The sequence below is a fragment of the Emydura macquarii genome, unplaced genomic scaffold (genome assembly GCF_026122565.2).
Source record: "Emydura macquarii macquarii isolate MOO-44397 ecotype Brisbane River unplaced genomic scaffold, CSIRO-AGI_Emac_v2 contig_1253, whole genome shotgun sequence".
NCBI classification, from domain to species: Eukaryota; Metazoa; Chordata; order Testudines; family Chelidae; genus Emydura; species Emydura macquarii.
The window spans coordinates 77,223,164-77,248,600 of NW_027131390.1; the positions used below are offsets into that span (position 1 = coordinate 77,223,164).

The 25,437-nt window shown below is 38.2% G+C and overlaps 1 protein-coding gene across 3 annotated transcripts in view; it reads left to right on the plus strand.

Annotated features, from left to right (window-relative positions):
- STK39 (serine/threonine kinase 39) overlaps positions 1-25,437 on the plus strand; it is a 158,257-nt gene that overhangs the window by 41,098 nt on the left and 91,722 nt on the right. For all 3 annotated transcript variants that reach the window (XM_067549301.1, XM_067549302.1, XM_067549303.1), the window contains exons 3-10: positions 2,248-2,356; positions 3,865-4,006; positions 7,529-7,584; positions 13,364-13,473; positions 13,566-13,667; positions 16,450-16,583; positions 18,673-18,721; positions 18,834-18,899. In XM_067549301.1, coding sequence (XP_067405402.1) covers positions 2,248-2,356; positions 3,865-4,006; positions 7,529-7,584; positions 13,364-13,473; positions 13,566-13,667; positions 16,450-16,583; positions 18,673-18,721; positions 18,834-18,899 — 768 coding nt within the window. The remainder of the gene's footprint in view (positions 1-2,247; positions 2,357-3,864; positions 4,007-7,528; positions 7,585-13,363; positions 13,474-13,565; positions 13,668-16,449; positions 16,584-18,672; positions 18,722-18,833; positions 18,900-25,437) is intronic.

Sequence of the window (25,437 nt, forward strand, 5' to 3'; positions counted from 1 at the left end):
TAAGTCTTTTGCAATTGAAATTCCTGTCCTTCTGCAATACAAGAATTTTTTAAAGCAATTAACTGATATTGAGCTAAATGACTTTTGGAGGTGCTTTCTTTCATTGGTGGGGGGTTATATCTCCAGCTATCTGTAGCATCATGTGGCCAACTTAAATATTTTGATCCTGAAATCCATTTTTTTAATGCTTTAAGGTATATTAAAGATCTTTACAATTAAGCCGGGCATACCCTTTGTAGATGGATGGAATAATTTTGCCCAACAGTGACATGCAGGTACCTCTGACATGAGAAACACCATCAGCTGTTTTACAGCACAAAGCAACAATATAAAGCAGTTTAGAACAGGAAGTGAACAAAAAATATTGTTTAACTGAAACTGCAGGTTAAATTTGAGTCATAATGTGATTTGCATTATTGCAATTTGATGTGGACAGCTGGGTTAAAACACTGACTTTACAAAGAAAAATTGAGATTATTTATTATCATGAGTGTTTAGGGCCTTGACTTAATGTCTCATCTGAAAGACAGCTGTGATTTAAATCACTCTTATTACTCATACATACAATTAAATGTGGTGAGAATAATTTGGCCATTTTTTCCTCTTCTTTTTAGGGTATGTCTGCCCTGCAATGTAAGCCCAGTAAGTTAGTTGACCCATGTTAGGGAACCCTGGTTTTGTATGTCAACACTGTGTTTAAACCCTATGTTTTCTAACCTGTGCTCAAATCTAGGATTCTGGCGTCCACACTGCAGTGCGCGGATCCAAGTCAAAGTAATCATATCCCAGATATATCCCTAGCACCCACCCCCCAAATGTGGCTGCTCTAACCCTAGGACTGTGGTGCACTGTGAGAAAACTTTACTGCCTGCCCTTCATCTTACAGGAAGTTTGAACAATCAGCCAAACCCAGAAGGCTTTCTGATAGTGTGTTTCAAGATCGGTGATCAGAAGAGAATGGGTTAATGTGACCTGAGCTGTCTTGCAGCTCACCTGAGGGGGAGGGGCAGTTGAGGAGTAGCTTCTCTTTTCAGCAGAGTGGATTGCGGATTGTTGGGCTAGAGAGGACCAAGGAAATTGTCCTATGGAATTGTGGGACACTTCTGGGTGGTTCACGGGGCCCAAGTCAAGTGGGCCTGTGTCTATACTGCAAAGCAATAGGGCTTGGACCCTGGGTCCCAGCTTGACTTGAGCGCAGACCCTCCAGCCCTGCAGGGTCCTGGAACCTTGGGTCCAAGTCCTAGATTAGTGCAAATGCAGTGTGGATGCAAGAGGAGGCTAGGCTTGAGCTGGGCCCAAAGATGGGCTAACATTGCGGTGTAGACATACCGTTAGAAACCTTCATGCTGACTAAAATGAATGGAAGCCAAACATAAGCTAGAAACTGCATTTTCTTGCTTCTTAAAGAATTGAAATGCCACCAATGTGGAACTGTCTGGGTGTCACTGTAAGAAATGCTTATAATGTAAAGTTAAAATAAGAAAATAACGTTGGAAAAGGAGATAGTGGCGCTTAAGATTCTAATTACTTTCTTAAACGCATACAACTGTCTTCCTTAAAGGCTGCATGACTTGGTAATGTTGCTGCTTCTGACAACATCATATGGACACTTCTGACAGTATACTTGTTTACTAAATCATTTCCTCTGACTTTTTTCTTTAGCTGTAAGCATACTTTCTCCACTCACTTGGCTATGTGTTCTCCATGTTGAACCCCACACTTCACTTCCCTTTCCCCACTCTTCCTGCCTGTCCAATTCATTTCCCAACCCTAGTGTTTCCTTGCATCAGTTTTCTCTGTTCCTGTGCTGCCAAGTGTCTTTTGAGAAAAGCCAGGGAAGGTACAGACTCATTATTCCACAATGGATTTGTTCTCTCCTTTTAACTCCATCTTGCATGGCAGACCTGTTCTCTGTGATCTACCCGCATGCCATCCTACCCTTGTGGATTCTCCACCATCACTTCGTGGGATTGTGACTCTGACAATGACCTCCCTCCAGAAGAAAATAGATACCGTCATTCCACTATCACCTGGCCATCCTCCCCTTAATATTCCCCATTCTCAAAACAGTTTCTGTTGCCCAAGCTATATGTAAACCGTAAAGTAAGTGTGTGTGTGTGTGTGTGTGTGTGTGTGTTGGGGGTGGGGGGCAGCAGAGAACTCGAAGTTATTAAGAACCTAAAATAACGGTTACAGCAAAATAGAACTGCTGTTTTTCCAGACTGTCATATTTTGTTTTTCTTATAGAAAGAAATTCAAGCCATGAGTCAATGCAATCATCCCAATATAGTGACGTATTACACATCTTTTGTGGTTAAGGATGAGCTCTGGTTGGTTATGAAGTTATTAAGTGGAGGTAAGTTACTGATTTTCTTGAGCTTGTTTAACTTCAAGACAATGTGTGGTGTCATATTTATATGAGCACATTCTTTGAATTAATTCATCCAATCCAAATACCTCCTTTGTGGGAAGGAAAAAGTAGAGGACCATACTCTGAAACTCAGAGACCTGTGGAATGACCTAGCAGGGATGCTGCTTTTTTTTTTTTTTAAGGTACATCATTTAGGTCTGTGTGAGAAAGCTTGCACTTTTGCCAGGATCTAGTCAGTTCTATTGACATTATTTTTTTTTCTTGAGTACCAAATTCATTTACTCATCTAAAATAGGAGTAAACAAACGGCTGCAGTTCACATTTCCCTTATCCCATCCCTCACCAAGACCAATGACCCATACCATTTCATGCATATGGGCCTGTAGCAAACTTTGTCCAGGTTTTTTCCCCTGTCACTGTTATTTTGACTGGATGTTTTAAAAGATTCCCACAGCTTGCATGATTGTGGTGGACAATATGAAAACTTAATCATCATAATCTCTGGGAGGGGAAAAGACTGAAAACTCCATGTGTTTACAGTTGAGAAACCAAATTTTTCCTTGTTGGCAAATAATTTACTGCATCATCTTGTGTTATTAAATGTTCTCCAAGATCTTTTCTGATGGCAGTAGTTGACTAGTACACCTCTCTGCTCAGAAAACAAATGCAGAAAGTCTGCCTAAAATAATAGTTTGTTACTTGTGCTTCACTGAAATGGAGAAAATATTAACCAATAACAGGAAATATCCTCTTTGTTGGCTAACAGTTAATGACTAGTTAGAACAGCTGAGGACTCAAAATGAAGCCAAGTGATTATTAATACTCCTAGCTAGTTACTGTCAGGAAATTCCTAGCTGAAAAGACAATGTTGCTATTGAAAATTGTGACATGGATTAAAAACAAAAGCTTTGTTTTGAAAGGGAATGTGTCATACTGCATGTTGCTGAGGATGCAGCGCTCTCTTTAGAATACTCTTCTTTACTAAGCACAATTTTCATCTCCAGTTCTGCAACTGGATTTCTGTGGACATGGGATTTGGCCCACATGGGTCTGAGTGAACAATTAGGGCCTTTGATTGTAAACTCTTGAGGGCAGGAAACATGTTCTAGTCTGTTTTTGAAAAGTGTTTGTGTAAACTTTCAATGATATTGAAAGTACAACAACAATAGGCTAATAAACAAGTAAGCAGGACTTCCTAATCAAAAGTTGAGTGTTTGTTGACAAAATCATTTTCTGTTTTTTAAAAAAGGTAGCTGTGCATTTTATTCAAACAGCTGCTAATTGAGGGTCTCTGTGCAAGCATACAAAGATTTCTAAATTGAAGCAGACTAGTTTGAGGAGTAAAGTGTAAATATTAAAATTTAGGAACTAAGAGAGACCAGATTCTGTGATTATCTCAAGAATCACTGTGGTAAAACTGCTCAAGCAGTTTGTTTGACTTTGTTTTTCCTTTCCCTTCCCTTCCCCCACGGAAATCTGGCTTTTCAATTTAGGTTCAATGCTGGATATAATAAAGTATATCGTCAATAGAGGGGAACACAAGAATGGTGTCCTTGAAGAATCTATAATAGCAACAATTCTTAAAGAAGTTTTGGAAGGCTTAGATTATCTACACAGAAATGGGCAAATTCACAGGTATGTATACTGTGAATTGTATTCTTAACTTGCATTAGTAGTATAAACCTATTTTGAAGTACACATGAACACCTTGGAACTTTTTAAAAACATTCTCTGTTAGTGAATGCCCACTTCCTTCATCTACTTTCCCCACTGACCCCTAAGATAAAGTTTACATGTAATTTTATATTTCTTCCATTCATTCAAGCTAATCTATATGATTGATTGCTGCAGTGATATACCAGTTATTTCCATGGTTTGGAGTTTTGGTGTCAGAGGCATTATATGGTGACCTCATGAGTATTTTTGGTTAAAATAGGGTTGGCTTTAAGGGAGGACACTTTCAAAAGCTTCTTTTCTTCATTCAGTAGTGTCTGAAATAGGTACAGTACAGGCTCAATGCAATATTGGTTTGTTGCACTTACATAGTGTGTTTAATCTTTGAACTGCTTTTTACAAATGAGCTATATCTTGTCAAATTAAGAAATGTTTTTTCTTACTCTGCGGAAGGGGAAGTTGACGTTAACAGGGAGTAAGATCCAGGTCTCTTGACTTCCAGTCTGGACCGTCAAAGGATGTGCCATCAAACCGTAATTTGTTGCCCACACTAAGCAGAGAAAGAGCCACTAAAGTCTAATGCTTGCCCTATCCTCTGATTTAGGAAGAGATTTTTCTCGACTCTTGTTGTAATAGGGTGTAAGAAATTTGAGAAGAGCTGTTTGTTTGAGGATCATCACAAAACTAAGTTGAGAAATAATTCTCTTAAACTATACAGCAGCAGCAGGAAAGCATTGTTTACAGCCGTATTTTGTACATTCTTTTTGCCCAAAGGGTTGTCACTGATTGATTGGCTTTCCTTAGTTGCCTCTAAATTAAACAATTGGAGATGTTGCTTCCAAAATGGCTAGTGTGTTTGTTTTTTTCCCTTCACCACCACTTGCTTCCCTATTCAAATATATCATTGAGTGAAGAGTTACTCAATGACAGCAAACGCTAATTCTTTTTAGAAGATCCTGGTATGCGTATTGAAAGGAACATGTATTCTGGTGCAGTTTAAATGGGTATAAATCTGTACTTAAAAAAAATAAAAATAAATAAAAAAAATCCCAGTCCTATGAAGACTTATGCACATGCTTTGTTTGCTACTTTAAGCATATTGTAAGGCTTGAGGTTGTTTTCAGCTAAAAAGTTGTAGGTCGAAACTCATTTAAATTGCTAACGAGCATACCTGAGCCTCAAGGACAATGGCTAGTGTAAACATCCGATGGCTCAGGCAGCCAGATGTCCTCTTAGTGATTCTAATTGCAATGAGAACAGCACATTTGCTTTTAGAATTTGTCTCACCAGCCACCTATCTGTAAGGAACGGCACGCCGCCCCCCCCCCCCCCCCCCTTCTTCCTCCACCCCACTTCCCCAGTGTAGCCCTAGGATCCTTGATGTCAGTAGAGTGATTAAAGTGTCTCTGCATGTATGTAACAAACATTATTACTGTGGTGCTCTCCGGATGGGACAATGTCTGTATTTGTAAGTGAATAGATAAAGAATTTTAAAAGTACTATGTAATCAATAAGAAAGCGTATATAATTGACCACTGTAACACCAGGAAGTTGAAGCTGATTTATCAGACTTTCTGGTATCGTGAATAAACCTCTTCGGTATCGTCTGTGCTGCCTGATTCTTAGAGAAAGAATCCTTTGTGCTTTACAATATGAATAATGCCATTTGATGTGTGAATAAACTCACTGAATTCAAAGTGAAGCATGAGTAGATGTCATCATAGGATTGAGTTATAGAGGTGATCTAGTCTGTCCTCCTGTATCACAGGCCACCAACACCACCCACACTAACCCCAACAGCCAAAATTACACCAAAGTATTACAGCACATTTAAGTATCTTTATGAACAACCTAAATGCAGTACTTTAGTCAGATGTAAATGTACAGTAAACAATTTAATCTCTTTGCACAAATTGGTTAGAGCATTTTAAAGGCGATTAAATAAAGCAGTTTTATTTCTTTAAATTATTGGTTCAGTTAGGGCAGTTCCTTGCTATAGAATTTTGAAAAGTTTCATTGGATTATTAAGGCAGAAACATCTAGGGCCAACCTCTGCACTGCTGTAAACAGGTGCAACTCCCTTGAGGTCATTGGAGTTGTGCCTGTTTCTGCCAAAGCTGAATTTGGGCCCTTGGTTTCCATTCAAAATGGGTTTGGCTTGTGTTCCTACTGATAAGACACAGTTTCCTTGCTGCAAAGGAACAGCTTACCCAGGGGAGATGGTGGATTTGCTGTTAATTGGAGTCTTTAAAACTATATGCTTTAATCCAGTTTCTGGGGAAAACTCTACAGACTGTGTATGCAGGAGGGGTGGGCTAGATTGCCTCCATAGTCCTTTCTGGGCTTGGAATCCATGAATCCCCCTGTTTAGCCCCTTTCTTCACGGGCCCTGAGGAGAATAGGATTGCCTACATTGCCTTTAAGTTCATAATTATTGCATTTCTGCATTAAGATAATGACTCATGCTCCAGCCAGTCACCTGCACAGGTCAGGAAAGAATTTTTTTCTTGATGCACAATTAGCTAGATGTGTTCTGTGTGTGTGGTGGGTTTTTTTTTGTTTTGCCTTCCTCTGAAGCATCAGGGATTGGCCTCAGCTGGAGACTGGGTGGACTAGTGCTCTGAGGTTGTACAGAGTAGTCTTCTCTTAGATGACTGGCTGGTGTATCTTTCTCACATGGTCAGGGTTAAACTAATCTCCAGATTTTGGATTGGGAAGAAATTTTCCGTCAAATCAGATTGGCAGAAACTTTAGAGGGTTTTTGCCTTCTGCTAGACTGGAGCATGGTTTTGCCTGCTAACATCATTTGGATCTATCTCTCTGAATCACTTGCCTGATGTTGCTCTCCTGTTCTCTGTGGCATGCAACAGTTTAGTCTCCTGAAGACTGAAATGTTTTGGTCTGATTAAAGTCATTTGGCTCAATATGGGGGTATTTGGGTGAAATTTGATACCTTACACTGGACATAGACTAGATTGTTCCTTCTGGTCTTAGACCAGAGATTTCCCAACCTTTTTGTGTGTGCAGACTTCTTTTCAACCTCCAGACATTTCACGGACCACTACATGCTACTAGTTGTAAAATAAAATTGCAGTAGTAGGTTTTTAGAAACTATATGAAGTTATTTTTTATTTGAAATTGTACATTTCCTTGGTGAGGATGTTATTCTTTTCCATGGACCCCTGTAGTAGTCTTGTGGACCACCAGGGGTCCCCGGACCACAGGCTGGGAACCACTGCCTTAGACTCTGAAAGAATGCATGTTCAGTTCTGCACATCTATACAGTTTTATATAAACTAACTAAATTCTGTCACTCAATTTCCTCCCCCCCCCACTTTATTTTAAATGTCCATGGAGAGTCTTTGCTTGTTAGTGACAGATCAGATATCAACATGTTTTGGGTGGTTGAAGGTACAATAGCTATAATTACACATTATGAAATTTATTCAGAAAGTTAACTCTCTTCTTATTTGTGCGTTGTAGGGATTTGAAAGCTGGCAATATCCTTTTGGGTGAAGATGGCTCAGTACAAATAGCAGGTAATGATGGTGATCGAGGCCTAACAGTTAGTCAAGGGAAAATGGGAAATGAAGCTAATCTGTTAAGTGATATATTTTGAGGGTTTTTTCTTGGAAATGCTGTTGTATCTCTTGGGCCACCAACTTCATAAGGTGAGGGTGTCAGTTGAAAAATGTGGTTCAATGTCCTGGTTTGAGACTACATGATCTCCAAAGAACCCAGTAAAGCATCTGAGCAGCATGTATCATAGTTGCCTTACAAGCCACACTGACATTGTCCAAAAACCTATTTCCTTTTTCCCCATCATCTTCTAACTATCCACGTGCATGGGATCACTTGTTACCTAGACTTAGCAATTCACTGCATAAGTATGGAAGAAGCTTTGAATATGCCATGGATTGTCTACGCACATTTTTGCATGTTTTGGGTTTTTTTGTTTTGTTCATTTTTAAATGGACATTTACAAGGGCATTGAAATAAGACTGGATAGAGCAGAAGCTTTTAGATTAGCTATCAAGAGCAAGTTACTAATCAGAAAAATGTTAGTTTTCAGTTCATGAGCAGAAATCACCTTGAATTAAATGGAAATTAAATGCGGCGGTTTGACCTTTTTTCCTCAAAAACCTAATATTAAAATTAATGTGGTATTAAATCTTTAGTTGCTTTTTCTAATGTTCAATTGAAATCAAAGGAAATAATAGGGCAGACTTATAGCTGTACCTTAGTTTTACAAAGGAGTTACCCCCAAACTCCATCCAAATAATAAGTGCATTAGATTTTTGAAAGTGTTCTCAGTTGATGTTCTATTAACTTTGAATACTCTCTCTGACTATGCTTTTGATCCTATGAATGTCATGCAGTTCCTGTCATGAGTAATACATTTCTTGCTGGGATGACTGTATGTCTCTTTGGACAGTACACTGCTTCTTCTCACTCTAGTTTGAATCCCTGCAATCCACTTTCTGTGTCTTCTTTCCCTTCCTGTCTTTGGCATTATTCTCAATGAGTAAGCTCCTTCATTGTGCTGTGAAGTCATGCAGTGCATCCAGAATTTAGAAAACTTCACGACTGTGTGGACATATGGCATGTATCCTGTGGCATGTGGTTTTTATGGCCCACTTTCTAGATAGAATGCTATTCCACATCCTCACCTGGGGAGAATAATTGGATCTGAAGTGTCTCTTTGTGAGTCCTTGCTGGTTTGGGCAGTTCCCATAATGTGATTGCTGTAAATCCAGCAATAACTGAAAGCAGATTTGCAGGATGAAAACATTAAGGGGTTGTGAGTCACCAATTTTGATTTTTTTTACAATCTTTTTTTAAAAATAAATCATATTCAATTTTTTTTCCAAGTTGTTGGATACTCTATATTTTCAGTTGGTATCTATTTTTTCTTTGAGTCATAAAAGGACACAATCAAAAATCACTTTTCATTTAACACTTTTTATACCTCCCTTTGTTAACAATAACACCTCTGACTACTATAATTAAAGGATTCATTCCTGGCCGCAGTATTGGTGGCTTTGCATAATAAAGTTCAGTTCAAAATGAGAAATATACAAAGACAAAGTGGTTTATCGTTAATGTTAAATTTTGTAAAGAATGATATTTGAAAGTGTAATTGTCCTTCAGTATTCTCACTTTTTGCAAGGTGCTAAGGGTAACAAATATGGGCATTAGTGTGTGTATGACACGTGAGAAACGGAATCTATATGAATTTAGAAGTGTGTTAATTATTTAAGTAGGCTCAGTCCAGTAGACTTCTCAAAGAAATTGAAGAGCAGGAAAGATTTCTAATCACAGACCCTGAAGTAGCAAAGAAGAGTTTTGCTAGGAGGAATGTAGTAAACCTTTTGTTGAGTGGTTTGGAATGGTTTTTTTTTTTTTTTTTTTTTTTTAATTGTTTTTTCCTCTTTCACTTCTCCTTTGTAGTGAGTAGAAAGTTTTTTTTCTTTCTTTTTCTTTTTTTTTTAAAGTTATCACAGTTGGAGACTGGGGGAAAGTGAAAGAAGATGTGGGTAATTTGGTAAAGTTTTTACATTAGTAAGTATAAGTGACAGTACTGTTGTAATCTGAAGGAGCAGGCAGTTTTAGTAATCTAGGGAGAAGATCTTTGATTTCCACTTCATGTGGAGCTGTGGATGCAAAGCCCTTAAATTTCATCAGGCAGCTCTTCCACTGTTCGTTGATGTGGCTAAGAATGACCACAAAACAGGTCGTGTTTAACCAGACCTTTTTCAGATGCTTTTGATGAGGCTGCCTCTTCTCAAAAGGCTTAAATAGAAGTACTTTTAGGCTTTATTCAGTATTAATGTGAGTTTTAGGCCTGAAAAAGTAGGTGGGTCATGAAGATGTTGTGTAGGTCCTCATTTTTATTAGAATGAAAAGTATTAAAGCGTGACACCTGATTTTGGTTTTAAGGGATACGTCACCCAAAATGACATAGTTTAGAGCTCTGGATACAATGGGCACCATGAAGTTTACATTCACCAGCATTTTACTACAGAGTAATTTGATCTGAATCCAAGGGAAAATTGGGATATCTTGGATAGTAAAAGTTGGCAAGTAGTGACTTAGTACTGGTGATTTGCTCCTGATATCCACTATATGATAGAAATGTCTAACAACTCTTTTCTGGTTGCAAGGAGTACAAAGTAGGTTTGCCTCTTGCTTTCTAAACATAATCAGAAGGTGATGTTCTTCTAAAGGGAGCTCTTGAAACGTGATTAAAGGCCTTTCCGTTTAAAACAAATACCTTGTATAGTGCATGTGATAGCACATATGAACATAGTACACAAACACCCATCTAGGTTTCTTACCAATACATCTCAGTCCTGATCTTGGTCACTCCTGCTGTCCTAGTCCAGAGATTATCATGATTTAAGACTGGCAAATTGTGCACCATGGGCAGCTGTTTTTGAAGCATTAGAATGAGATTACTGAATTATTTTTCTGTCTGACCCAGATCATGTTGAATCTGTTTGGCTTTTTTTCAGAATAAAAATTTCATAAGCTCCCAAGTCTGTCTGTCTGTCTCTCCGAAGTGACTTGGGCCCCTGAGCTTAATGCCCATTGACTTTCTCTTTGCACTGTACTCGGTGAGACTTGAGGTCCTGTATGCTATATCACTTTTCTTTTGAAAATGGGCTCCTCCTAAATCACGTAAATGCTCGGGAAAACCATGCCACTAGTATTTTAACTCACTGTATGTGTGAGGCTGTCTCAGTCCCACCACTTTTTCCACTTGCAAAACTCTTTAGACCCTTCATAAACACCAGTAGATAGCCAAACGGGAAAAAGGAAGTGGGCAAAATTGAAGAAGTTAGATAGCACACACTCCTGGCAAGAGACAGTATAAATAAACATCTGCCAAGGGAGACAGGTTAAGTGCTCTAACAATACAGGGAAGTGTCAATGCTAAAGGCACAGTATTGGGCTGGGACAGGGGAAGTCAAATATCTCTGTACATTTGAGTAAACAGCCTGTATTTTTGAAGGATCTACATCTGGGATACAAAACAAAAAGCATTCTTTCATGATAGCTACTCAATGACTTTTCTGTTCTTGTTCTATATATATATATATATATATATATATATATATATATATATATATGATTTCTCAAACACTGCAGTCTCCTGCTAGTGTAATATGCACTTGAAGTCCTTCATATCTGTAAAGACATAAAATACAGAATATACACTTATCTATTGGCTAGTATGGGGGTGATTATTATGAAGCTTATGATTCTGGGTCTTTTGTCTCTTTCCTTTGTCATTTGTAGTACATTGCAAAATATAAAATTTGTATTTATAACAAAGGCAGTAAATATAAATAGGTGCATGTAAATACAGTTTTTAAAAAGCGATGCACAGGCTTGAAGATAAAACCAATGTGGCTTGGAAAAAAAAAAACTAAACCCAGCTCTCATCTGCATGAAAAGCTAACAGATAAACTAGAACTGAAAGATAAATAACTAGTTAATAAAATAACAGTGTTCTTCATGCCACTTTTAACTTCAGTACTCAGTGCAGAATTGCCTGGTTAGACAGAAGGATCCTGTTCAGAAGACATTAGCCATTACTTAGAGAAACCATTTCAGAATATTGACAAGTCCCAAAGCAGCTATTCTTAATCTATACTGTTTTATATAAAACAAAAATGCTTCATGCAGCAGGCACAGATTCTCAAGAATTTTGCTTTAATCCTTACCAAAAAAGTTGCAGGTCAGGTTCCTGAAAACTTATTTAGATAGTTAAATTTAAAACTTAAATGCATTGTTTTTCTGTGTTTAAAGTTATAGGAGAGAACCAAATAAGCACCTACTGGATAGACACTTTGTCATTACTCTCGACAAAACCATTATCAAGTGTCAATGATCAAATGCTAAACCAAAATCCTAAATACTGAGCCTCATCAAGGTCAATGGGGAAACGAATGTGAGTGGGGGCCTGTTATGTGTCAAATAAAGACCTACTTTAGTTATGCTGTTGTGAAAGAACAAAAATGTATAATGCACATCCACATGCTGAGAAGTCTGGGCTCAAGTGTGAATAAACGCTTGAATTAAGGAGTTCATTCTAGTCTTATGAATCAATTTTAAAAAAAGTAATTGTCAAGGTAACTTAAGAAATGCTTGCTTAAAAGGGGGAATGCACAAGAATCTCTGTTCTTATTAGTAACAAGCCCTTTAATGCTCTCTGTTCAAAAACTGGTGTCCAAATGCAGAGTATTTTAAGATACAGAACAATGCAGTTCAGTAGCAGGCAATAGCTCTTGTGATATTATCACAACAACATCAAGTGTTGCACTGATTTAACAAACTGTACCGGTAATATAAAAATCCCAAATACTTCTAGGCAAAAAGACCGAATAGTATAGCAGAAAGAATGGTGTCTGTGTTCTGTAGCTGGTTCCTGACCAAGATCATAGCCTTTTCTTGTCCATGTTGCTTTACTTCATTCATGATTTTAATTCCTTTCTTTATTGTGGTCTCCAGAAATCTTTGGAAAAAACCCCACTATTTTTTTTAACTTTATTAAAAATGAGCAAGTCCAGGAAGAAATAAGTCAACAAGGTAGAAAAAGTAAGAAATGTTAGAGGTAGGGAACAATGATCAGAAAACAATGGAAATTTCAAAACTTGGCAGCTCAGTTCCCTCTGGAGGCAAATGGAATGCAATCTAATACTCTTCATATATTCTGAAATTACTGGGCCAGTTGGAAATACTGCAGTCTTTTAAGATCAGAACAGCCATACTTGGTCAGACCAGTGATCTATCCTGTCTTCTGACCGCAGCCAGTGGCAGATGGATCACTCAAAATTGCCCTGTTCTGTCCATCTCCTGTTGTCCAATCCCAGTTACCGGCAGTTGGAGATTTAGGGACACCCGAGCAAATGTCCCTGACCATCTTGACTAAATAGCCATTGATGGACCCTCCATGAATTTATCCAATTTTTTTTTTTAACTCGGTTAAACTTTTGGCCTTCACAACATCCCATGGCAACAAGTTCCCCAAGTTGATGCTGTTTTGTTTGTTTTTAACCTGATGCCTATTAAGATGGCCTTAGCAGAGGAATGTGAACAGAGGAAGATGAGGCCCGTTAGTCTGTGTCTCTAGGTTTTTCATGTAACTTTACCAGCTATGAAAAGGTAACTTTTCAGTTGAAGTTATGCAAAAGATTTTATAATTGGACTCTGATATGAAAATACAGGGTTTTTTTAAATTTAGTTTTGATGTGTGGGAGAGGGTGAACTTATAACTTACCTTTTTTTTTTTTTTTTAAATGTGTGTTCCAGATTTTGGTGTTAGTGCATTTTTAGCAACAGGAGGTGATGTTACTCGAAACAAAGTAAGAAAAACCTTTGTTGGTACCCCATGTTGGATGGCACCTGAAGTCATGGAACAGGTATCTTTATAGCTAATGAAATGTACTTACATTTTATGATGACTTTACATATAAAATACCACATTAAAACTTCTTTTTTTGCCCTGCAATAGGTAAGAGGTTATGACTTCAAGGCCGATATATGGAGTTTTGGAATAACGGCCATTGAATTAGCAACAGGAGCTGCACCTTACCACAAATATCCTCCTATGAAAGTAATTACCATTGGAAATCATGTATACTTTTGTGTTGCATAAATAACATTAATGTCTTTACACTGTGTAAATTTCTAGCATTTCTCTTTTAATCACTTCAGATTGCTCTACTTTTAGCCTTATTAATAAACAGTCTTGTGTAGGTTAAATGGGGAGGCAAGGTTGTCCAGAGCATAGAACTGGAAGATGACTGTATTGCTAATAATCACACAGAAACAGAGCAAGGAACAAGTGGTGTCATGTGCAGTTATCTGGAAAGTGGCTTTGTCATTGTAGAGCTCCATGTGGTAGTGCCTCTCTGACTTTAGATCCAATTTTGTTCAGATCAGAATTAAAATTATACCTTTTCCTATAACTACTAGTCCTTTGGACACACGTGGATGTGAAAGTCAAGCTCTGTATTTCTTGGCTTGCACTTTCACTAGTAACAAAGATTCTCCAACTGGAATTTAGCTAACAATTCTGTTGATGTGTGATCAGAAGAGGATTCGCATTGCTTTCCCCTAGCTCTATTGGGTCTTTAGTGCCAGCATGCTTCCAAGATTAAACTACTTTTTACTGCTATTAGCACTGAAGTAATTGGTGTATTCAAAGTCACTTCTGAGTGTGTGGATTTGATAAAAGTAGAAGGGTGCCATTTTTATTCACTTTTCTGTTCATACTTTGTCAAGCTGTAAAATTAGGCAGATTCGGCCTTTGTAAAGTTCAATGCATGTAAAACATTTGGAAGTCATCAAAGGAATGACGGTGTGGAATTGCAAATTTATTTTTCTCGAAGATGGCAGAAATCTGCAGTAACTGACATTACATTTGCCAAAATCAAAGATTTTATGTGCTGACTTTAGAGTTAATTAAAAATAATCTTAAATTGACCAGTTGGGGACTGGTCTGACACATTCTCCACCATATTTTTTTAATTAAAAACACCATGCTTGAGGTTTACTTTAAAAGATTGATAAGTCTTGAAGTTAGCATGATCTCTGATTTTCTGGGGAATAGTCTGGGTTGTATTTTAGTAGGAAAATTTTTAAAAGGAACATTTTTCAGATGAAAATTGAAAAGGTTACTGCAGTTTCAGATTTTTCCTTTAAAATATCTAAATTAATTTTAAAATTCTTAAATGTTAATATTCTGAACATAGAGAAACTTTGTTTCATTTTATTTGTTTTTAGTGTGCTTAAATTATAGCAACTGCTGTACATAGTAATACTCCTACACAATCCTCTCAGATTGGTGACTAGTATGCTTGATAAAGAATTATACATTTCTGTCCAAAGTACTACAAAAGTTAGAGTGACCTGGCATTTCAACAGTGATGTGTGGGCTGGGTTGTTTTTGTTTTTTTTCTTTAACTCAGTCTTACACTAGTTTGATTGCTTGTAGCAACTTCATTATTTATGGCTCTTCTCTCATTTACCAGAGTTAAACTGACTAATCCTGATCTGAAGGCCTAGCAGAACCTTTTCCAGTATTTTACAGTGCTGCTATTTTTTTCCTGTCTGTTGGGTGAATAGTAAAGTTTGTTTTTTATTCTCTTGTCAGATATAGTAGTCATTACTCGGAGAGGGTTGTGTGAGAATGCTCATGTGTATAGTGGCTGCACACATTAGTGCAGCCTTATGCATTTGTGAGGCTCATTTTGAGAGTTTGATTTTTACCTAAACAACTTGGTCTTTTAGTGAAACTCTCATTTATGTTATATCAGCACTTTAAAGTTCATTACAGTATATGAAAGATTCATTAGTTGAGCCTGACTTTTTTCAGTTACCTTTTATATTAAATCTCTGTTCAATTAGTCTGTGTTTTGATGATTAAAATGCACTTCTCTCTGGTAATGACCTTTTATTCATAGGTTTCTGCTAATTTCAGATAGCTTTCTTGGTTTAATGTTTTGTTAGCTCCCCTCTTACCTTTTTTCATTCCTCTCTCCTGCCTGCTATTTGATCAAGGTCTTCGTTATACTTACCTGGAGTTGAAACAGAATGATCCAAGTTGCATGGCCTCATCTTTCAAAGATGAAATTGCTTCCTCTCTTTCTCCACTCCACTTTCCATCTCAGGCTTTTCCAGTGTACATAACTGCCAAAAGCAAATTTTCTATATAAATATTTTAGCACGGGTCACTTGCAGAATAGTATAGTTCTCTCTGCCTTCCATAACTTTCAGAAAGTGTCCACATGCAGCTTATCTGGGAGCAAGATAGTCCTAGGGATACTTCCAGACCTTTGTCTTCACAAATTGGTGGCTTTAGCTATATGCTATCTATATGTCCACCGAGGTCATTCGTGTGGCATCATGGGTGATGTGCCACAGACCTGGTTACAGGTAGGGGGAGAACTGGTTTGAACAATGCGTGTCAGCCTTCACAAAACACAGTGCAAAAAACTATGACATCCCTGACTTGCCAATCGTCTTTTATTCCCTATTCCTAAAAGGACTTTCTTGTTTCTTTTGAAATCTTATGACAGACGGGAGCATTTTGGTCTGTATGATTTAAATTATTTCTGGAGACCACCGACTTAAAACTATAAAGTGGTATGTCAGAAATAGATGGAGTAATGAGATTCAGATAATGTGTGAAGATCAGATAGGTGAATGAATCCCATAAATGTAAGAGTAATGTGTACAAACAGTTGCTGCCCAGGTAAGCGTTGTGTGATACCTCATGATGTTTTAAACAGGAACATTATATGTTTTGTGGAATATTTGTGTCCTATTTCAGTTACTATTGTGTTGTAATATCACTGAGACACTTACCGTGTCACCTTTTGATTTTACTATAGGTGTTAATGCTGACATTGCAAAATGACCCTCCCACTTTAGAGACGGGTGTAGAAGACAAAGAAATGATGAAAAAGTATGGCAAATCCTTTAGAAAACTAATTTCACTATGTCTTCAAAAAGACCCTTCCAAGAGGTATGACTTTTTTGTTGTTTAAAATGGAATTAGTTCAAAATTCAGTGAAGACTTTTGTGCATACCACTTTAAATATCATTATTACAGATTTTTTTCTTAAATATTTATTCTTTGGAAAATCCTTGAATTTCCTGACTATTAGGTCTTTGGTTTAAGGAGAACGAGTTGGCTGCTAACCAAACTTTTAGAAGCATGATAACTAGGTTAGTACACTAGTATGCAAATATTCTAATCCTGTTGCAGAAAGCACTACTCAAATACTTTGAAAAACCATGGTCCCTGCCCTGAAAATTTTATAGTCTAATTTGAAACAAACAAACAAAAAAATCTCACTACTTTCTGGAAGCCTAGGTTAAAGATTATGACTATGTCGATCAAGTGAGTTTTTACTGTCTGAATGTCCTGACTGTTTGAGCCTAAACCAAAAAAGGCTGCTGGCTTTCTTTTTTCTCCGGAGTTGAGCTTATTTCTATCTCTGCATTGAGTCATATGTGCTGTGTGACAAGATTGTGTCAAGAGAGAGTGTTAGAAATAAATGGTATAAACAACTGAATGGCACTGAGCTAACTTGAAAATTGTATATTCCCTCTTTCTTCTGTAGACTGTGAATTCTTTCTGAATCATACATTTCTGCTCTGTTTTTGTGACTGAAATACTCCAGATAATGACCATCTTTGTTCCAAAACTGTTGGTAAAGTCCCACAAAGATGTCCCCTATTATCCTTTTGGTAGTTACTTTTATGTAAACCTATTTTGTAGGTTTCTCTTGCTTGTGGTCTGGGGGAGGTGCATTCTGTAATTAAAATGTCTTAATAAATCATTTATCTGATTTAGGAGTTACAGAGCTAGCATTACAAAATGATTCTCCTTGTCTGAGTGACCTGACTCATTGCTTTCTTACCTTACTTTTATGATATAATTTGAGTTCAATGGTGTTACAATAGTGTAAAATTAGAGTAATATACTGAGCTGGACCAAGTGAGCCTGCTGTAAATCTGGGTAAATATGGTCAGAACAAGGCCTAGGAGCTGAGAGCAGAGATAATAAATAGATCAAGAATAGTTAAGAAACAGTAAGTACAAACAAGAGACCTTTTAATTTCCCAGAACTGCTCAGAATTTGTCCTCTGAGCTCAGGGGATCGTTTGTGTAATATCTTCAGATTCCCCAGCCCTTTATAGTCTATTTCATTAATTTTATGTCTCCAGTGTCTGGTGATGCTTTAAGGATAGCCCTACAACTTGTAGACTGCTTAAATACATTTTAATGTTTTCTTTGGATTGAAACATGTTCTGGAAAATCAGCTTTTATTTTGGCTACAAATATGGCCAAATGTTTTCAGGGCATGATTGAACTGGTGCACAAATATGATTTGTCCCCCTAGGAAGTTAGCTGTTGCAATAGTCTTCCCTGTCTCTCCCTATGCAGTAGTACCTGCTATAAACTCTTGATTCCTTGCAATACAGTTCGCAGTGATTAACTGTTCTGCATTAAGCAAACGTGTGTGATCATCAGAATATTAATATTTCCACTTTGTTTAGTGTAAAACTAAACTACAGGTGCTGGTGCCCGTGCCTGGCTTCCTAATGTTAGATCTGACTACAATGGATCTTTTGTTATTGCTGGATTTTTATTATTTTTCTCTGGAATCTGGACCTTGTCTATACCTTGACCAAGAAATTTGGTCCTTGACAAAAAATAGACCACCCCTGCTCTGGAGCATGGTTTGAGCACACTGGCAAAGTCATTTAGGAAACTGTGCATTGTCTTTTTAATGGATAAAAGGAGGTTGTAGATCTTGGCTTTTTAATTTTAGCACCCTACAAAAGCACTAAATTCACTTTAAAGAAAAAGATGGACAAACAAGGACAGGATATTGATTATATCCAATGCATTTACCATCTAGGAACCTCATTTCACAATATGTATAGTGAATGAATACTATTATGGATTTTAAAATTAATTTGGCAGCTAGCATTCCCATTCATACAGCACTAATTCAAAAGTACCATGCCGTTTCACGAATGTCCTGTACAGTATTCATCGGGAGGGATCTTTGTTTCTGCTCTAATTTATTATTGATCTTTCAGGCCCACAGCAGCAGAACTTTTAAAATGCAAATTCTTCCAGAAAGCCAAGGTAAAATACTTAACCCTACATGTAAATCTGCTCTGTTTTATAACCTGTGTGAATCATCTGTTTTCCTTGTATTGGGTTTAACTGTCCAAATGTTGTTGTTTGTTTTTTTCAGAATAGAGAATACCTGATAGAAAAGCTTCTTACCAGAACACCTGATATAGCACAAAGAGCAAAAAAGGTAAGGTTCTTCTCAGTTTTTTCTCTAGACAGTAGGATGTAATATTGTCCGGAGACAAGCATAGGGGGAAAACTTGGTATATTGATTTTTAACTGTCAGAGAATGTAGCAATTCTCTTACTAACCACTTCATAGATGGTGACTGTTTTAAAATGAATGTCTTCTGAAGTTGAGCTTCCTCCGAAAAGTCTCGGGTCATTTTGACTTCCTTCCTTATTGTGCCTTGCCAAGGTGATAGTAAGATGAGAGACAGTTTTTCTTTACATTTTTAGTTAGAAAGCTTTTAAAAGGAGGAAAATCCTTAGTTATTAGGAGGTATGGAAAATGGTGAAAATACAGACCCACAGACAGAGGAAATGAAGTCTTGAATTCAGGACATAAAATATAGTATTATGAACATCACAAACAATATTTACAAAGGATTACCTGATTATTGTGCATTTCAATGTAATTTACTATAAGTCACAAAGACTTCAGTAAAAGCTGTTCAGTTAGGAAGAAGCTTGCACCAGGGCACTCCCAGAGAGGAATTCTTGCTCTCTTCCCTGGCTCAATGGACTGAGCTCTTGTTGACCTTTAGAACATGCTGTAAGGATTTGCTCTTCTCTTGGGTTTCCTGAGAGGCTGGCTTGACTGGTCTTGTGGATATTGACCCAATGTAACTTGCAAGAATGAGGGTTCTTTCATATACTGTAACTAATGTAGAGGCCCCTAGTGTTCAGACATGGCATTTTTCATTGAACTCAAAAATATATACTTTAAGCTACTCGCTCCTGATTTTGTTCCCTAAGAAACAAAGGGCAGTGCTGGGAAAATAGAGGTTTGCTCAGGCCTAATTTTTAAAGCCAGACCCGAGCCTGACTAGACGACAGTCATTCCTGAGCCCAAGGGTGTAGAATTGTTTCCGAGCCTGACCCAACTCTGACAATCATAGGGTTGTGCTCGGAGAGCTAAGGGCAGAGGCACTGGCGTTACTGGCTGTAGGCTCAAGTGGGGTGTTCCATGTCCAGAGGATCAGAGGGAATTTTGCCCCCATGGAAGTTCAGGGCCTGCAGGAGCTGCTGAGTTCATTCCTGCTCATTGGGGAAGCCGAAGCCGCCTTGTCTGCAGGGACCAGTAGGCCAGCAGTGGTTTGCTCAGACACCCCATTTCCAGGGTAAGGCCAAGCAGCTGGAGCATCTGCTACCCAGCAGTTTGAGGCCCTGGACTCTGACTATTATATGCAGGCCGAGGGTCTGTTCCCACCTCAAAGAAGGAACAAAAAAGAGAAAGGGGCACCCACACCAGCTGACCCCCGCCCCGCCCAGTGGGTTCAACCTGCCAGCAGTACTGCGTCACTGCCACTCTCCTGGGCAACAGCAGCACCCCTCTAGCCACCACTCTCCTTACAATCAATCATAGTCCTGCTTCCTGGAGTTTGAATCATGTTGCTTCACCAGTGTCATTCCTGCTCGGGGTACCGCACTACCAGAGGAGGGGCAGTGGGTCTGTTCTGGTCAGACAGGAGCTGGGGGAGTGAGGAGGGTGTTGAGGGGAGGGGCAGAGTGGAGGAGAATAGAGGACTGTGGGAGTGGTGGAGAGGGTGGGCCTGGGTATTGGGGTGGAGGAGAGGAGACGAATGAGGGGCTGGAGGAAGGAGCAGGGGAGGGTAATAACTAACATAGGCTAAAAAGGAAACCTGATAAGGGCTTTGGGAAGTTGGAACCACATGTATGTAAACAAAAAAAAAAAAAAAAAAAAAAAAGTGACCCGACTCAAGCCTGAGAATGTCAGATAGTTTACCTGACCTGACCCATGTAATCTGTTCCCGTTTGGGTTGCCAGGCTTGACTGGAAATCAGTGGCAGGTGGCAGGGTTCTGTGGCAGTGTGGGTAGTGGTAATATTCTAGAAGAGGAGCAGAAGTGGTTCTGGGAATGGACAGAGTGATTGGGAAGAAGTAGGCAGGAGGAATGAGCCTCACTTATTTGGAAGATGTGGAGCAGTGAGCACTGTAGCTCTTTGCCCAGGTGGTGACAGCAGTGTGTGTTGGAAGTAGAGTGACCAGATGTCCCCATTTTACTGGGACAGTTCTGATACTTGGGGCTTTGTCTAATATAGGCGTCCATTGCCCCAGACTGCCTATCTCGATTTTTTTTACACTTCCAACTAGGGTGACCAGTTATCAAGGAGTTTGTGTAATTTGACTTGAAAAAGGAAAACATGGGATTTTTCACTTTGGTATAAAAGTGGGAATCACCGCAATCTTCTCTCTTCTGCGACAGGTTTCTAAACCTTTATGGCATGGACCACATTTTTCAATAGTTGGTGTCCTGACCAGGCAGACTAGCCTCCCCTCTCATTCACAGCCCCATAATAACTGAGTCAACTGCAGCAAATTCTCATTAGGAAAGTATTTAATGGAACTTTATCTCATAAAGTAACTTTCCATCTGGAAATGAGGAGCCAGCACAATGTTAGCTCTCCATGGACGACCATCAGGTATTCCTGATGGCTAAAGATGTCAATAGGTTAAACATCTGCTAACTGCAGCATACATTGAAAAATGTTAAGTTTTCAGCTAGTGAAAACATTAAATTATTAAGTTTTTTAAAGCCTCAATATTAAAATTCTTTAGAAATTTAAGCTTTAATTCACTTACAATTTTCAGTTGACTGCTATTTTAAGACACTATAAAATATAAATTTATATTTATATTGAATTGATTGTTTCAAAGTATTTTGTAAATAGAACTAGAGCAATTAAACTTGCATAACGTGAAATATCAGTAAGAAATCACTTTTCTAAGAGCACGTACACTGAACTAGAAATGCCTGTTGGCCAAGGAGGCAAAGGTAATTGGTGTCATCCGTACTTTATTTTGTATATTACATTTGGCGTGAAAAACCTTTAATTAACATTCATGCCAGTCCTGCTAATACAGGTATTGGAGTTGCTCTGTAGTAATTCAATTTCTGTTGCATCTAAGGTATGTGTGATTACTTTGCCTCACTGCCCAGAACTCCGACCTTATTCCACTTTTATTTTATTTAGTTAACCTTTTTCTCTTTATCTAATGTCCTCTTTTATTTTGCTGCTCCTGTGCTGTGTCAACACTGTTGGTGCTTATTCCTTTATTTTAAACCTCATTCACATCAGCTTGGTATAATCCTAAAGATACCATATTTTAAGCAGGAGCTTTAATTGAGTGGAGAAAATGTGAGGCTGTAACAAGTATTACCGTACAAAATTGGGATTTATAATAGATATCTATTCCCTAGTCATATGCCTCCTTCTTTTCTTAATTTACTAGTTTTAGATTACGTGTTTTTTTTACAGTGCTAACTTTGTGTTTTGAAATCATTTCCTCCCTCCTGGCACTTTCTGCAGCTGGCAATGGTAGCCAGACACTTTCTGAATTTGATGGTGTGTGAAGAGTGTAACTTACTTTTTTTTGGCCATAAAACCTAGTTTAATATATATTAGCACTTATTTAGTGGCATTAACATGGTCCTAGAAGACTTCTTATCGGCACTGCAACTCAATATAAATAAATTTAATATAATAATGTGTATCCTGAAGTCATGTTGCATTTTGTAATCTAGAACATGAATGTATTGTTAGATCACAGTGGAAAATAAGGTGGCAGCATGTAGGTATAATGGCACTAAGATCTGGGGATTGGTGAACAGAGTAATCTTTAGGTATTGGCCCTCTTCTTGAGTGTAGGAAGCACTTTCAAATAGTAACTGGAGGAAGAGTGAACATTCAGCTCAGAATATGGTTGGTCATCTGTTCCTCCCCCCTGAGCCATCTGTCTGCCTCCACAGGACCCAGGAGTTTATCTTTTGAGGTCTTATAATGGTGAAGAATCCCTGTAAGATAGGGAGTTGGTCAGCCTTGTCCTGTTCAGACATCTTCATGAAATTAGTGGGGCAACGGGCCTACCAGTGCTCAGAGAAACCAGATGGAAAGTGGAACCATCTGTCCTGAAAGACAGAAAAGCCATTGGGCAACCCTTTTAAACAACTAATTTACCTTTTTTGAAGTCCTGGGGACTTCTGTGTCAGAGGCTTGAGGGCTGGGAAAGACAGTTTAAATGGAAAAATTGGCACAATAAGGAAATTCTTGTCTTAATAAAGAATGTGGTTTCCATTATGACTTTAGTTAAAGATTACTTGTTCTAAGCATCCATTTTTTTTCTAGTCCCTTCCAGGGATTATTATTTTAAGACAAAAAAAATATAGTGGAACTTATCAGGCTTATTAGTATTGTACTTGTAACTTACATTTCCAAAATATATAACTTTGCCTCCAGTTTATGAGCTGAAGCACACTTTAGAACTTGGGGCCTCGTCCTGATCACACTGAAGGCAAGTCAATGGCGTACTTCAGTGGGAGTAGGATTTTACCCTCAATTTAAATAAAGTACAACTCCAAGGAAAGTATGTCTAGATTCCTTTGTGGCTAGACTGATTGTATTATGCTAAAAGGAAAAAATGCATTAGAAGATGCTATAAAACATCATACTGAAAGCAAACAGTATTGCTAAACAAATTATTTTAAAAGAAAAAAAAAATCCACACAACCAGAATATTAGCTTCTGATTGTGTCTGAATTAACAAGTGGATGAAAATTGAATAAGTTCACCAGCAACACAAGCTTGCAGTTGATGAACTTTGTCCTGACCCTGCAATTTCAGGAAGAGGATTCCTGTGAGCCATGCTGACCCTGGACATGCATGAAATAAACTCCTGTCATAAGATATGTGGAAACCAAAACAGTGAGTTTCTGTTTTTTCCAATACAGCACTTACACTGTGAATGGCAGCCTTGGAATATTTGTGGGTGTTAACTGGAGTTCTCTCCAATCCTGAACTTGCAGAATCAGACCAATCTCATAAACTCTAGAATTTTGAAACTACTCACCCCAATCTTGGTGCCTGAGATGGTCCATAACTCGTTGCAATTTAAAGTTCAGGTGACTTTATATCATACAGCAATTAAAATGGCAGCCATTGCATGCTGTCCATCAGGATTTAAAAGCCTATGTATTTATCTTCATCATGAGAACCTATATGCACTGTTTTTCAAACTTCAATGAAACGATTGTCTCTTGAGTGCCAGTGTTGACCTGCTGGCTTGTTTTGACGTTTATAGTGATGGCTCTAATGATGGGCTCCAGGGTTGTTTGAGTCTCTCCATGATTGAAACAAAGAAATGATTTGGCATGTAAACTGTCATAAAAAATGTACTGAAATTCTTAACTATTGCTGATTTTTTGCAATTTTATCATGAACATTTTTTAAGAACCCCAGTTCCTGAAATTAAATAACTGCTTGAAAATATGTTTAAAAAAAAAAAATTCTAGCCCTTGTGGTTGCAGAGAAGCCCAACACTGTGTGCACTCTAATGGCTCAATACCCACAAAGCAAATAAAAAGAGCTCAATTTATTTTTAAATCCTTGCATTGGTTTAAAAATAATCTCATGTCACCGTTGGGCCTGACTCATGACTTTTGAATGCTTAGCATTGGCTGTGTTTTGGGTTAATCTGTTAAAGATCATGAAAATTATATCAGAAATGTATTGTGTAGTCTGATGGCACAAAGTGTTAAATTAATTTTGTAGTGCTGGAAATATTCTGAATTGGAAACTGTTGAAACAAGCCTTTTCTTTGCAGAATGGGTTAATTCTAGGCAGTGGTAGTGCAAGCTTCTTGTTACATGTCTTAGCTCTAAGAGGGCTACTAGCCTGAGGGGATAGCTAATTTTTTGTGACTATTCAGTCCCTGGCCTCTTGCCTGTGAAAGTTGCCAGTTGGGGTGGGGTTTCTGGATGTGGATACTTCCATGCTAAAGAACTGAATTGAAATCACCAATTCCTCTCATGTAGGCTACTGAATACAAGTATGAGGTGCTGACTGTCACTACCTGTGCTGGATTTGAGCCAGGGCCCTGGAGAGTGGAAGGGCCTGTGGTCCATTACTCATCTCTGCAGGTGTGAAGCCCTTAATCCCTTCAGTCTAGAAGAGGTCAGATGGAACAGACATTGCCCAGCATGCACATAGACAGTTGACATAGAGGATTATCTCAAACTTTGTAGGTTGTCTCAGCTACTGTTTTCCTGATGTGCTGTCAAACATAGTGAAGGAGAAGGTCCCTGTCTTGCTGAACTTGGTATGGGAAAGGTCAAAGAACACCCATTCATTCCGAAAAGTAATCTGGAGGTGTAAACACTTGGAAATGAAGAGGTTGGAAAGTGGAGTCTGTGTGGTGCTCCTTTGTTCTGTTTTTTGTTAAACTCACAACATGATTGGGCAGTGGAGATGACCTCCAGAAGGCACAGCAGTTGAGGTTGCAGGATGAATTACTCACTGGTTTTTTTGGTTTTTTTTGCAAGTCTCATAATATTAGTTTTTTTTTCTTAAAGTTCTAGCTTCTGGAGTTAAGTAATTTTGTAAAAATCTGTGCTTTCATTAAAACCAATGAAGTAAGTTTCTGATGCTCATGGTTGTAGAGAAGCTTGAAAATAAAAGTTGACTCAAGTATACCTTAAAGGCCCAG